Source organism: Pteronotus mesoamericanus, unplaced genomic scaffold, assembly GCF_021234165.1.
Source record: "Pteronotus mesoamericanus isolate MK-2021 breed Mesoamerican mustached bat unplaced genomic scaffold, CSHL_Meso_final contig_56, whole genome shotgun sequence".
Lineage (NCBI taxonomy): Eukaryota > Metazoa > Chordata > Mammalia > Chiroptera > Mormoopidae > Pteronotus > Pteronotus mesoamericanus.
In genome coordinates this window covers 2,377,466-2,392,173 of record NW_026555201.1, presented here as the reverse complement: position 1 = coordinate 2,392,173, position 14,708 = coordinate 2,377,466, and the positions used below count along the sequence as shown (strand labels likewise).

The 14,708-nt window shown below is 41.4% G+C and overlaps 1 protein-coding gene across 1 annotated transcript in view; it reads left to right on the top strand.

Moving 5' to 3' along the window:
- Nucleotides 1-1,412: 1,412 nt before the first annotated feature.
- Nucleotides 1,413-14,708, top strand: part of LRIG3 (leucine rich repeats and immunoglobulin like domains 3) — a 43,965-nt gene continuing 30,669 nt past the window's right edge. The window contains exons 1-3 of the mRNA XM_054580018.1: nucleotides 1,413-1,944; nucleotides 7,835-7,906; nucleotides 8,106-8,180. Coding sequence (XP_054435993.1) covers nucleotides 1,730-1,944; nucleotides 7,835-7,906; nucleotides 8,106-8,180 — 362 coding nt within the window. The 5' untranslated portion in view covers nucleotides 1,413-1,729. The remainder of the gene's footprint in view (nucleotides 1,945-7,834; nucleotides 7,907-8,105; nucleotides 8,181-14,708) is intronic.

The window sequence follows — 14,708 nt, the reverse complement described above, 5'->3', positions numbered from 1 at the left end:
TGACAGGTGTATAATGGCATATTTCTTTTTTAAAAACTCCAATTCACAAAGCCAGGTTTTCTTTATTTGAAATAAATGGGGGCGACTGAGCTGGAAAATCCATAGAATGACTGTGGTGTGTCTTGACCACTACCAAGTAGGCAAAATGTTCATTTGAAAACGAAGGTGTCATCACTATATTTTCTAAATGTATGTCATCCAAAAAAGTGGTGGAGTTGGTGGTAATGGTGGCTGGAAAGAAGAGGATGGGATAGCCCATGTGAAGTAGCCTGCTTCAATTCAACTTCAAAGCAAGTCTTTTCTCTTCCCCATGAACAGAGGTGCTTATACAGGTGATATGCTACAGTGGAAATCAATGGCCTTTGGAGTTGAAGTCTCAACTCCACAAGCTATCTCCATTTTCAATAATGAAAAGGTTAAGTGGCCCAAAAGAATGCTTTGGCAGACAGCATGCAAGACACACTGAATGCATAAGTGGAAGTGTAAAACAAACTTCCAGTTTTTACCGCAAACAGGTTAGTTACCTTCCCTGGGTCTATTTCCCCACCCACAGGAGGGCCTCCCCAGATGATCTCTGAGGTGGCCCCAATCACCTGCAAGAGTCAGTCAGTCACAGACTTCAGGAGAAAGTCCTGAGTATTAAAGCTACCCCAGGATGAGGAGGCAGGAAAGTGCTTCTAGCCTGGTTGCATTCTCAGTCAGGATTTGTCATCACTCAAAGCCCAGGTGGACCATGCATAGTACATTAGTTTTTTCCTCCTAGTTTGTATTTTGCTTTAAAAATATAACTGTGAATACTTTTATATTTCTAGCTATTGCATGCAATCTATGATTGCCGTTGCGGTTTATTAGAAGGCCATTTCTCATAATTTCCTCCAGCTCTATCCAGCTGGCTACTTGTAACTCAATATACTATTTCCAATACCATGGCTTTTATATTTTATTGTTTTTATTTTTGGAGACAATATGCGGAAAAACCCAATGTTAATGTTAAAGAAAACTGTACCTTCATTGAAACCATTGTTCATCTGTGAACAGGACAATTTATAAATTTTTAAAATTTGGAATTGAAAGGTTTCCTGGTAACAGCGCTATCTTAAGGTTACTCCCCTGATGTTCCCTAAAATACCTCCAACTGCGCGAGCTGCCCTAATATTTGTACACTTGTTTTCTCCCTTTTTCTCTTCAACTCCATTTGATATATGTTTCCCAGGATGTAGTGGAGACTTCTGGATCAAGAGGCTGGAAAATGTAACCCTCAATTTCCTACAATCTCAGCTCCACTTTCTCGTGTGCTCCGCCCCGGGCATGGAGCCCTGTTATTGTCACGTGGCGAGGGGCGACCGGGACCTGGTTGGCCAATGAGCACGCGCCGGTCACTGCACGCCCCGCCCCCCGACTCCGCCGAGCCGGGAGTTGGCGCTCCGCGGCAGGGAGGCGGTGAAAAAGTTTCTTTTGCGGGCAAAAGGGCCTTCGGCGCGGCGACGGTGCTCGTATTGCAGCTCTGCCGCAGTCAGCTTTTCTTTTTGGTTTCCATCACGCTGCTCTGGGGCATGAAAAGGCTTCGCTGTTGGAAGTAAAAGAAAGGAGTTTACCTGGGATTGCGAGAGGAGGGCGCGCACACGCGGTCCGGAGCGCGAGCATCCGCTGTCTGCTGGAACTTTGTGCCGGGTTCCGAGTGCGTGCGGGCTGCGGAACGCAGGGCCGACCAAGAGGCCGCAGGACCGGGATGGGCGCGCCGAGGCTCCGCGCGCCCGCGGCGGCGCTGGGGCTGCTGCTGTGCGCGGTGCTGGGACGCGCGGCTCGGGCCGAGGGCAGTGGCCCCGAGGTCGCCCGCGAGCGCCTGTGCCCTGTTCCCTGCCGCTGCCTCGGGGATCTGCTGGACTGCAGTCGCCAGCGGCTGGTACGCCTTCCCGAGCCGCTCCCGCCCTGGGTTGCTCGGCTGTAAGTATTCTTCCTGAGAGCGGAGGGGGAGACGGCCAGGAGCCTGGGCACTTGGCGCGCAGCAGCTTTTTCCCGGGCAGCTCCTCTTGGCCCAGGCCTCTAGCAGCGCTCGGAGGGGACGGAAAAGGAGCCGTCGCGACCTCAGTCTTCCTTCCCCAGTGCCTGGCGGGCCGTGCTAGTGGGGCCTGGCGCAACCCACCTAGCAGCAGATGCGCGAAGGGAGGGAGCGAGTGACAACTCCGGGGGTACAGCCAACGTCCTGCGACTGGAGCTTTCCTAGGGGGTTCAAGTGCGCACCCCTACCTGGCTGGGAGAGGTGGCAACCTGCGGGCTACCGGAGTTCTCCGTTCTGCCTCTGATTGTGTAGTATCTTTGGGCTCATCTGGTTTCTAACTGCTTCAGACCCCCTTTTCTGTATCCATCCAGTCACTGAACGTGCTTCTTTCATTTAGGAAGCATCCCCCCCAACCCCCCCCCCCCCGCCAACTATAGTTAGAGCACTGTCCAAGCTGTAGTAGACAACGTTTTGTTGTTCTTTTCTCCTGTGCTCTATAAATCCCTCTCCTCGACCAAATTGTAACATCCTCGTTCTCTAAGAAGTTGTCATGATTGATCAGTAAATATGGAAAGGAAGGTGCTAGAGTTTTGAGAACCAAGGGCATAAGTTCTGTAGCTTCGTAGCACGCCCAGACGGTTTAGAAGAGAGCGCTGGGTGCTGTTATGCAAGTTTTTGGATGCTAGCTGTGAAGACTGAAAACCTGAAATCAGTGCCAGCTGCCTGCAAGAACAAGGAAAAAAATGTATTTTAGTTGGAAAGGCTGATTCTTTCCAAATGTCGTCTCTTTATTCTCTCCCAGCCTTAGTTTTGTTAAAATTGGAGAGCTGTAAAATGTAAACAATCGAAACCCGTGCTTTAAAAAAAAAAAGTTACGTTTAAAAAGAAATAAAAGTACATTGTATCTTTAATCCTTAGATTAAGGCCTGGCAGAATAGCAATGAAAATTCTAAATTCTTAAACAATTCTCGTACACTATCCTAATATCCTCATAATAGTGGTAGGAAGAAATTGTGTTTATGCAAATCAAAATCTTTGTGAAGTGTAGAATTGTTGGCCATCAATTCTTTGTGTGTGTTAGTAAACCTTGGTTTAATAAAAATAAGTAGAATTGGAGAGTTTTAGATTGATATTTAATCTCTTATCAGGGGATGTCTTTCTTGTTTAGTAGTTTTTATTACAATTGAAGAAGGAGATAAGGGCTTTAACCCAAAGCAGGAAGACTTTCAATTAGTTGTGGCTAATTCTGTTCAATTGCCTCTTGTGGAGGTCATGCTGCCTTATTCATGAAATGTGAATGGCTCTATTGACAACATATGGAACTGAACATTTGAATGACTGGAGGTGAACACCTATGAATAATAGAGGGATGAGAAAAAGAAAATGAATAGAGTAGTGCTTCCTGGGGTGTGTTTGGAAAGGCTTGGATTGTTCAAAAATCTAATTTATATTCAATAGTTTCTTACTATTAAGTGGCCTCTTATCATGCAATCTGTATTTTTGCAAACTTGGATGTCTTAAAAAAATAACTGTATTGCTCTTGATTAGAAGTTGAGTTAAACCAAAAGGGGATTGATACCTATTTAAACATTGTCTTAAAAGTAGCTGACCTAATTAGGATTTTGTTTTGCAGATAATTTGGTGGCATACTAAAAACAAATTACAGTTTATTTGGTTAGCACAATCTTTAATTACATTTCCGCCAGCAGTAAATTGTCTCAATACAAGTCTACATTCCTTAAATGTATGTGAAAATAAGTTCCACTTGTATAAATAAGCACTAGGTCTGTTGTTAGAAGCCCCACTGTGATCACTCATTGGACAGCTCTGTCATTCTTGTACTTGTGTGACTTTTAACCAACTTTGTAGTTGTCACCAAACCATGTGGTCTAAATTCTTTATTGTAAATGTCTCTTTTGTTTGTGCCTAAAGCTCTAGAGGTCTCCTCTCGCCAACTTTGAAAGGAACTGAGAGAAAAACATGAGGAATTGAGCTTTAGCTTCTCTGTTACTTGATGTTTAGAACAGGAGGCATAAGGTAGCTGCTTCTTAAATTTTACGTAATGAGACAAGCTTTTAAATAGATTGTTTCGTTGTTTAGAAATAAGTAGAAAAATGCATATTGTTCTTCCCATATCCTAACTTCCTCTCGTTAGGTAATTAAAGTAGTAAAACTTTGCCTTAGGACTAGTTTATGAGAGCACTACTCAGGAAAAGTTGAGTGTCTGCCTTTTGTTGTATTTGTTGAATTAGCAAGTTTCAAAAATCAGTCTTTCAATTATAACTGTGTGTTTATTTTTTCACTTTACTCAATTGTAATTTATTGCCACAGGAACCTGATGCGTGAAAAGTGGAATAGTTTGAGCTGTAACATATTAATATTATAGTTAGTTCTCCTTTTAAAAAGTAGCTTCTAGTACTTTATTGAAAGTGGCTCTTAAAACTAACCATTTGAAGGTTGCTTACAACTAACTGCCTTAAAGCCAGACTTGAGTTTACATCTAGAGTTGTGCTTACAAAGAGTCCTGAACCTGAAGGAGAGTGTTTGTTAGAATGTTGCTCAGCCTGAAGAGGGAAAAGTTGCTCCATTGCCAATGAGAGCTTCAAGTATTATTAAAATCTCGCTGGAATTTCAAAATTATTTATTGTATCGCTTAAAAATGTTTGAGTTAGCAGGGCTCAGGCGGAAAAAGTCCGAAAGGTACTTTCTGCGGGTGGGGTTCCTTTAGAATTCGCCTGTTGCAAATCCTTCGGTTGGTACCAGAATTGGGACTGGGGCGGTGGGGGTAAGGGCCCTTATGGTTTTCACAGCTGTTTTTCTATATTTTCCAGACTAAAACTTGAACATAGCAGGCTGATTTATGAGTCACTTTGGATCAGTGTCTTAAAACAGCTACAGCCTGGCTTTTTGTTTTTCAGCTTTCCAGATTTCTGCTGAATTAGCAGCTCTGCAGGCCCCAGTGGGATTGATTAAGAAGCTGTGCTGGATTTGCATTTTAAAATTGGACTTGGAAGTCAGATTTCCAAATGCTAAAAGGAAGAAAATGATCGCTAGAACCAAATGTTGTACAGTAATTATTTTCATATCTATTTATTCGCTTGCTAAAATTCAGGAAGAGAGACTTCTCTCTACCAAGTAGAGTTTGATTTTCAAGTATTTGGTCAGCTGAGTTCTGGGTAAATAGTTAACACCTCTCTGCTTGACCACCTTTCCCTTTTATTAACCTCACTACCAAAAGTATTTTTTAAAAGGTTTCTTGGTAACACTTTGTAAAGTATTATGATTGTCTAACCACTGTGTGTAGCTGTACACCTGAAACCGATACAAAATAATATTAAATCTAAAAGGTAAATGAAAAAGAAAAAAACTTTTAAGGGTAAAAAAATTGTTACACATTTTAAAAAGATAGATCCCTAAATGTTTTGTATTTCTTATACTATTATAAATGGGTTCTTTTTAAAAAAAAAAAAAACTTTCTTGGTGAATATGTTCATGAATGGGACTCTAAAATGAAGAATCTGCCTTTCTTATTGAATGTTCTTATGGGTTTTAACAAAGAATTGACTTTGTACAACCTGAATTTGTTTTTTGATATTCTAGCCATAAAAACAATGAAAGGAAGATTTAGTGAAATATGACATCCTTGTACTGGAAAGTAATCGTTTCTGAAACATAACCTGTATTAAGTCTAAATTTAGGTGCATTAAAAGTTTCATGGTTTTAAGTATTTAGCAGTAAAAATCACTTAAGGGGTGATTTTTTTTTCTCCTACAAATAATGTGGTTTTAATAGTAGTACACAAAATTCAGGAGTGGAAGTGTTGCAGTAAGTGAAATATTTAAGGTTACCAGCTCTTGCTTCTGAATCAGAAGTGAGTGGTCCCCAGCATGGGCACTGTTCTCTGGAGGCAGTTTCTCAATTTAAAGGTCTTTTGTTGGAGTTCTCATCCCATTACTGGTCGACAAAAATGTTAGGCACTCATTCTCTTTTCTCACAGGATTGCCCTGTGAAGTAATCCTTAAAATGAAGTGAAGAGGAAGGTTTTAGTTTTTGTAATTAAAAGGAAAATCACCTGTGTTAAGTGTAAATACCAGATTGGTTCCCCCTTTCCTTTAAAAATGTGAAACAATAGGGGATGCAGTTTTACGCTGGTTCAATGTTTAGTTAAGTGGGTCCAAGTGAGACTTTCTGTTGATTCAGGCTACCTCCCAGGTGAAGGACTCTTTTCCTTGGTTGTTTTTTGAACCCTGTGGGAAATCTGTGACTGTCTGTGGTGCTAAAAGCACACAGGTTTTGTTTGAATCCTAACGTGAGTTGTTGGGCTCACGGTTTCCTTGATGAACTCCAGATGGACCTGAGCTGGTTTGTGAGGGAAAGTGTCTGGCTCCAGCGTGGTGAGCATGCACAGCAGTGGTTGTAATTGCAGGATTTTTATAGTTTAAAGACTGTGCCAGGTTTTTTTTCATGTTATAACTCTACCAGAACAAATCTACTCATGTCTGTTACTGTCTGGTAGGTCTTTAGGCAAACATGTTTCAAATAAAAAACCTTTGCAGATTTGTGTGTGTGTGTGAAATAGAAAAATCCAGGTTTATTCTCAAAACAAAATTCAAAGCCTGAAAGGATCTCTGATTTCTAATTGTTAACTAATGGGTGTGCACAAAGGTAACACTGCTTCTCTGTGATTTCTCTGCCTTTGCGGGGGGTGGGGGGCATACTTAAGCATGTAACAAATGGGTCATGCTTTTTCTCCAGTCAAATTTGGTTATTTGAAACTTTGGTTATTTAAAAATCTTCATTTTCAAACACTGAGAGAGCTAATTTAGTAAGGTTGGTTAACCTCGTTCAGTAGGAGAGCTTTAAACCAGGCTATTGTTAGCCTGGTTTTCAGGAGCTGTTCAGCCATTTTATTTTCATTACACCATTTTGAAGACACATATTCAGTATGTTGACAAATATAGGGCCTATAACCAAATATTGGGCAGATTTAACTCCATAGTTTGAATCTTAAATGCTGTGATGACTTCCGAGCCCAGAGTATTATGTATGTAGGAATTTAATTTTACCTTTTTTAAAAAAGTAATGTTTAATGGCAGTTGTTACTAAGTTAGATTGAGTCTTTGAGTAAGAAGCAGAGTTATTTTAATGACTGAAAAGAAATCTGATCACAGCATCCTGTACATTCTGCTTAACTTTTTAGGTAGTTATATTACCAGGTATTGAGATTTGGGGAATTTGGGAAAACAAAGGGTTCAGGTTGTTTTCCACACTCAACACGCACATGCACGTGCACACACATACATGATGATACTTTAAATAATTTGGTGCCTTAGCCCAGAGAAATAAATGTGTGTAAAGCAATTTCTGTTTTGTTTGGCTATAATAAGGACACTGATGCTTCATATTTTATAATAAAAAGGTTCCTTTAGAGGTTTTAGTTTTAGCAACCTGCCTAATTAACCACTTTTCACAAGCCATGACTTCATCATATCAAGTTGGAAGGGAGGAGATGGCAGGGAATGGGGAAGGTGAAGCCAAACAGCCAGCTCACAAAAGGTCTGTTCAGCCCGTGCCAAAAACATCTCCTAGGACGTTTGTGGGCTTAAAGCATTTGAATCTGCCAGCCTCCTAAACTAATTTTGTGCTCAGAGTTTGTATTTTTCAGTTTGACATGTCGGTTACCATCTCGTTTATGGACGGGATGGACAATTATGTGTTGTGTTGTCACTGGTGTTGGTAGAGCTGTTTCACAGACCTGCTGTGTCCTGTACATCATTAAGTGCTGTAAGTGATTTTTTTAAAACTATTTATAATTTTATTTTTGTTTTCTCCTAGGGACTTAAGTCACAACAGATTGTCTGTCATCAAGGCAAGTTCCATGAGCCACCTTCAAAGCCTCCGAGAAGTGTGAGTCTTATTTTCTATTTGACATCTGAATAAAATATAACTACCCATTACACTGTTTAACTGTAAAGAACATTCAGATTACAATAAGTTATTTAAAACTTAACTTGGGAGGTGTGTTTAAATAATTTTACAGTTTCACATCTATCAAGTACAGATTACCTAATCATTTTTTTTCTCCCTTTTTTTGGGGCATTTATAGGAAACTGAACAACAATGAATTGGAGACCATTCCAAATCTAGGACCAGTCTCAGCAAATATTACGCTTCTCTCCTTGTAAGTGAATGTTAGCAGGATTACATATGTATGTTTGTAGGGACCATGGGGAGCAGATGGATAAGGACTGGATGGAGTAAAGACCTGAGAAGCAAACTACGAATACTTTCTTCAATGGGTAATGGAGATATTCTTTAAATTAGATGACTTGTTTTTCAGACCCAGTCTCTCTCTCTACTAAATTTGAAGTGTTGTAATAACATACTTCTTACACTTTGTTGTCATTGCTGAACTGGTCCCCAAGATTCAGAGAAGCCACCTGTAACCCTATAGAGACAGGTGTTTGATTATATTCTGTAGACTTTATCTCTGCTATTAATTACTTAATGGACGGCATGGGATCTGTGGGTTAGGCGTCGTTACCTAGTTACCAGCCGAGAGTGACTGCTGTTGTGTGAGGAGAAATGGGAGTTTTTAAATAAGGCATTGGAGTGACTTCTCTTAAGTGGGGCACCTGGGGTAGAACTCAGGGTTCAGAAACATCACATCAAAATCTGAACTTCATACAGTTAAAACGGAATCTGTGACTGAAGTGAGAAATACCATTGCATGTTATTTTGCAAATAGGAGTTTTCAAAAAAAAAAACAAAACAAAACTGTGTTAGCTTTTGTGTGTGTCTAGGCCAGATAAAGTTTTATTCATGCACTGAACATGTTTTGGAATAATTTTGACTTTCAGCATTTAAAGGCAGCATTTAGAATGTGCATGGTTTAATTTCTAAAACTAAGTAGTTTACCATCTTAATCTTGAATAATTTAAAAACATACTTAACCCACAGAAGTTAAAATGTCTTCCTCCTTTAAACAATTTAAAGAGAAAACCACCATTGTTAGATGCTTCTGGGAAAGGTGTTGGGAGGGTCGAAATTATACAGTAAATTTCAGGAAAGCTGTTCAATTAATTAAAGTGATCACTACCCAATTGCTCACATCTGGTGATTTATAGAGGTTTGTTTTTACTTAGGGACCGGGTCAGCTAAGTCACTGGTGCAGTCGCTGTGTCTGCTTTCCTCTGTTTGAATAAGAACTAAGTGACATTTGATACTGATGTGGGTTTTCCAAAGATCAGAAACAGAAAGGAATGAGAGAAAAAGCAGTTGGTATTTGACAAATAAACACTGAATTCAAAAAACATTTTTATGCTCGCATTAATACCTGTTTCCTGTCTTTCACAATGGCTTAAAATTTTGGAGTCTCAATGAAGCACTGACTTTGGTATCTTAAACATCTTTAGCTATTTCTCATTTGACCAGTGGGGCCTTTTTAAACCTCAGGGAATGCCACTTCCTCCTCCTGTCCTTGCCCTGTGTAGTGGCAGATTCTGTCAGCGTGTTCAGGAGAGCCTGGGGCGGCGGGGGGGGGGGCGGGGGGGGGCGGGGGGGGCGGGGCGGGGGTGGTCACTGCCCGTGGCAGGACGGAGGGCGCCGCAGGGCAGAGGGTGCTAGCAGTGGAGTTTCAGAACCTGGGCAGGGTGGGGAGAACAGTCTTCTCTTCAGCTTGATACAGAGCGGAAAGCGTAAGAACTTGTAAGCAAATTAGAAAGGCCTGTTGAAAAAAAATAACCTAGTGATTTTACACTTTAAAGCTGTAATTTGTAATTAGAAAACTGAAATGAAATATGGAAACTTAGAAACTTTCAGAATTTGAAGCCATCTTCATATTTTGTTTGTGTTTCACTTTAGTAAGTGCTGAATACTCTTTTTGGAACTTGAGTAACCTCACTTTCTTTCCCCTTGATTTGTTGCAGCCCATCTAACCAGGGATTGTTTTGTTCGTCTATATGACGATGGATTCTATTACCCTACATCACATAGAATCTATGTGGAAAGTAATTTATATGATGACCTGCTAATTCAGTATGAAGAGTGAAAAATTGTTTTTATTCCTGTGAAATATCTTGGAAAGTTTACTTCTCTGGTGGTTTTCTTCCACAAGTGTTTTGTTTTCTCCTGTAGGCTTCTTTGGATGTTGCAGCATACATCGTTGTTTCTAAAGCTCTATTACTTTCTGCCTTGTGTTGTGTAGAGTAGAACGTTTACTTTCATATAGAAGCACTTGAAAATAATCACAGCCAAAAGTCAGTACTTATACATTTCTGAAATTTCAAAGAAAAGTGTTAAACCACATAACATGAGTCAGATTAGAAACATGCTGTAGCGCCACAATTAAATCCCACATCTTTCAAAGTAGTTCTCAGGATTATTTGACTTTCATTCTATCAAGATCGTTTTTTACCAGTTTGTGAAGGAAGTAATTCTCAGGATTATTTGACTTTTATTCTATCAAGATTATTTTTTACCAGTTTGTGAAGGAAATCATTTTTTTGGGGTAAATTGCACAAGTTAAATCATTTTAAACATATTAAAGAAAAGGAAAAATTAGTTGGAGTCTTGAACATAAGATTTAGCATCAGTGTTCCATACTGTTGCTGTTCTGTACAGTGGGGACCCCTGCCAGCTGGAAGGTGGGGGGTGGTGGGGGGTGGGGCTGGGTGCAGAGAAGACTGTACCTGCTAAGACCTTTTTCTTCTCTTAGCAGCAGGGGCCAGATGCTAATATTGGGTCAGCTGGCACCCCATGTCCAGAATTGAATTTAAGGACCAGTTCTGATGTCAGGGAAGCTTGGCAAAATGCATCTTAGGTTGTCCATTGGGTGAGCAGTGACCCTCCCCAGTAAGGAAGCTCATCTCTGACATTCTAGGGATTTTTTAGAATACAAAGGACTGGAACAGACTTGCTTTTCTTTGAATCTCACACAGCACTAGCTCAGAAGTCAACTGGTATTCTAATGGCAAGACAGGTTTGGGGTTTTTGTTTATTTTTCTCTTACAGTTACCTCCTTCCCATGGCAGGAGGGTATGTTTCAGGAAAAGAAATGGAATAATCTTTGGAATGAACATATTTTGTAGTAAAACTGTTGGCCTGGCATAAGTGAGTGTGCTCACTAGATGTGGTTGATAATTCTGGCTTCCTGTGACGTGTATGAGCTGCTTTAGCCATGGACATTTCTGAAACCTGTGACCTGGGTGAGGGCCTGGTTTGAACCCATGAGTTATATAACATTATTGTTGAACAAGAGAGGAGGTATTGGTCATTGAATAAAGCTAGTTGAGTCTCAGTCTTGACATTAATGGTTCAGTATATGGTATTGCTCACCATGAGGTTTAGGTGAGTGAATGTCCAAGAGAGGTACCTAGATTATGTGTTAAAAATGTAGGTTTCTTGATCCTGTCCCTAGAGATTCTAAATTAATGGGCCTGTGTGGGGCCCAGGAATATCTATTTTAATACAGCTGCCTCACTGATTCCAATCAGAAGTTACATAAATATTTCTGGAATTACTCATAGAGTCCAGTTATCGTAATCAAATAAGCCTTTTCTCATTCTTATCTCAGAGATAGAGCATTTCTCCCAAGCTCATCGTTTTCTTCATAATACATTATTTTTCCAGAAATGACATTGTCATCCTTCCAAAGAAGTTGTTATAAAAATTGATCACTGTCACAGGGGGGACCCCAAAATGTGGGCTCTTAACAGTAAGAAGCCATTGAAGAGATTTCAAGCAGGTCGCAGTGATCAGACTTGCTTTCTGAAGGTGCCCCTCCAGCTTTCCGGTGGAGAAGAGCTGGGAGGTGGCAGGTGGTGTGGATAGGACGGGTGATGTGGAAACCACTGCATCGGCCAGGAGAGGGGACAGCACCGTTTCCGTTCCTCTGCAGCGCAGCCCCGCTCGTGTCAGCAGAACAGGGAGTCAGAGAGAAGCACAAGTCAAGATGGCCCAGAATTATTCGCTCTTCCCTTCACTGTGTTTGTGACCTTGGGCAAGTTACTGTCGGTCTGTGTTTCCTCATCTATAAAATGAGAATAACAATGCCCACCTCATCGGGCTGTTGTGAGGATGTGGAGAGAGAATACAGGTAAAACCCGCTGGCGCCCGCTCAGTGAGTAGGAGCCATGATCGTCATGATCATTCAACTAAAGTTTATTGACTGAAAAAACAGTGCCAGGCTCTGTTTTAAGTGCCGAGGCCACAGCACTTAGAGGAAGCTTTCATTCTAGTGAGAGGTAAGAAAAAATAAATACATAAGCGAACTTTAAAATAAAACTTGTATTTTTTATAAATGCTATGAAGGAAAAGATGAAGAGGACAGAGGGATCGAGAGCACCTGGCGGTTGCCCTTTCGTGTGGTCCCGGAAGACTTCTTTCTGCATACTTACCAGTCCCGCTGTGTGCTAGGTGCTTGTTTTAGGATTGAGATTCAGCGGTGACAAAAAGAGCTAAAAATCTTTGCCCGCATGAACTGACCCTCTCTTGGAAAGACAAGTAAAACAAATGAGAAATGTGGTCAGAAGGTGATAACTGCTTGTGAGAAAAATAAAGCAGAATGGGGGTAGGGGAGCGTGTGGGGGAGGAAGCGCACCACCATTTCCAATGGTTGTGCATGGAGCTACTTACTTTGCAGGTAACGTTTGCATCTGGGCCCGAAGGAGGAGGGAGTCATGGCGGTTTCCTGGGGTGGGGGTCATCTCTTCCCGTTTCCTCTGCCCTGTCCAGGCCCATCTTGCCTTGTCTGTTCAGCTGTTACATGGAAATGAAATGATTGTGGTTGTCATTTTCTCCCCTCCTATGCTTTGAGACCTCCTGTTTTTCCTAGCACTTCACACAGGCGTGTGGCATGTATTTGGTGCTTAATTAGTGTATGAATTAAGGAATATTTATGGAACAACCACATGCAGTTGGCATAATTCAAACAGATCTTCTATAAACTTAGTCTATACCAGAAACTAAAAATTTACAGTGGAGACAAAGGATATCTATGCTCCACTTAATTTGTATTCAACTATGCATGCTTGGTAAAAGTAATAATAATAACTGATAACAGCAATAATAATTTTAAAAAAAACAAGAGAAATAATTTCAGTAGCATAAGCAGATTTAGCTTACTTGCAGCTGTAGCCAGTGAGCACATGCCCTGGAGTGTGTGTGTAATGAAAGTGTGTGGGAAATAAAAACCCCCTTTCCCATTTCCCATTGTTCTAAGTGAACATCTCGGCCCACTGAGGATGACTTTGGTCTGCGGAGATACAGATTTTTCATATCCCTGATGCCCAACATATGCAACTACATTTTCAGGTCCTGAACTAAAAATTTAAAATAGAAAACTGGCCCTGTATAGGACTCATGAGAGAGAAAGAGAGAATATGTCTGCATAAAAATTCTTTACGAGTGGGTTGAGGGATCTTCAAGGGCGTATTCATCATGAGAGCTGGTTTTCCCCACCCACTGGTTGTAGACCTAGTGCCATGTGAGATGGGGTTCCATCACGTCCTGGCCTCCTGTGTTGGAGATGCTTTGGGGAGGCAGGAAAGTGTGAGTCATGCCCCTTCCTCTGACATCTGATATGATTTATATCCTTCAAAGAACAGTCCTGGGTGGTAGGCAGTAAAGAGTATTGGGAAATTGGGTAACATGAACAATAGTCATAGTAGACTTCTGAGAAGGGTGTGACTGATCTTTTTTCTTTCACTTTTGAAACTCCCACAAGTACAGATGTTTAGTGCTGCAGTGACATTTGTCACACATCTCCTTGCAGGGTAGCACTTATGTCTTACGGAGCTTCAGTCCCCGCGGCAGTGAGTCCGGGCTCTGGCACATAGGAGATGCTCATTGAATATCGGAGTGGATGAGAAAGATCATGGCCCTTGTGCACTAGAGAGACCTGACCTGGGAATGGGGCACACAGGGTTTTGTCTTATCTCCCGCTAATGACCCATCTGACCTCAGGCTGAGTTAATTAACTCTCCTTTGTTTCTCTAAAAACAGTGTGAGATGTTTTTCCCTCTGTCTCATCTGATTCTGGTGCAGGATCAAGTGGCATGATGTACAGGAAAGGGCTCTGAGAAGTGTGAGCAGCAACAGCTGCTGCTGCTACAGCTGCAGCCGGGGCTTGAGGCGGTGGGCCAGGCCAGAGTGGCTTCCGGAGCTGGGGGGTCGCAGGAAGGCAGGATTTAGAAACATGATCCTACAGCAAAGATGAGGGAGGGAGACCTTGCATTTGGGGTGAATTTTGAGGAAACTTTTATTTTCTTCAATATTTTGGAAAAAAATGGGTGAGCATTCAATTATAGTTAATAACTGCACAACATTTCAAATAGGATGTGGCCTCTGCCCTCAAGGGGCTTTGAGTAAGGACAACAGGAGAAGAGAGACAATAGATACTTTAGGAGGCTGCTGCCCTGGTTGATAGAGCTTTGCTTGGAGCTGCCCTCGTGCAGCAGGGCTGTAGGCTCAGGTAGTGTAGAGGGAGAGTGCGGGAGGTCTAGAGGAGGATGGAGACTTGGGAAGGGTCAGCTTTGGTGTTTTATAAGTTTGGGGAGTCATTGCAGACTTCTTAAAGCACAGGGATGAAATGACTTCATTTCCGTTAATCACAGAATCTGCTTTTCTCCTTTTTTCTCCTCTGTCTCAGTCTTAAACAATTTTCATTTTCTAAAGTCGAGTGCCATAAAGATAGGTAAATAACGTGACT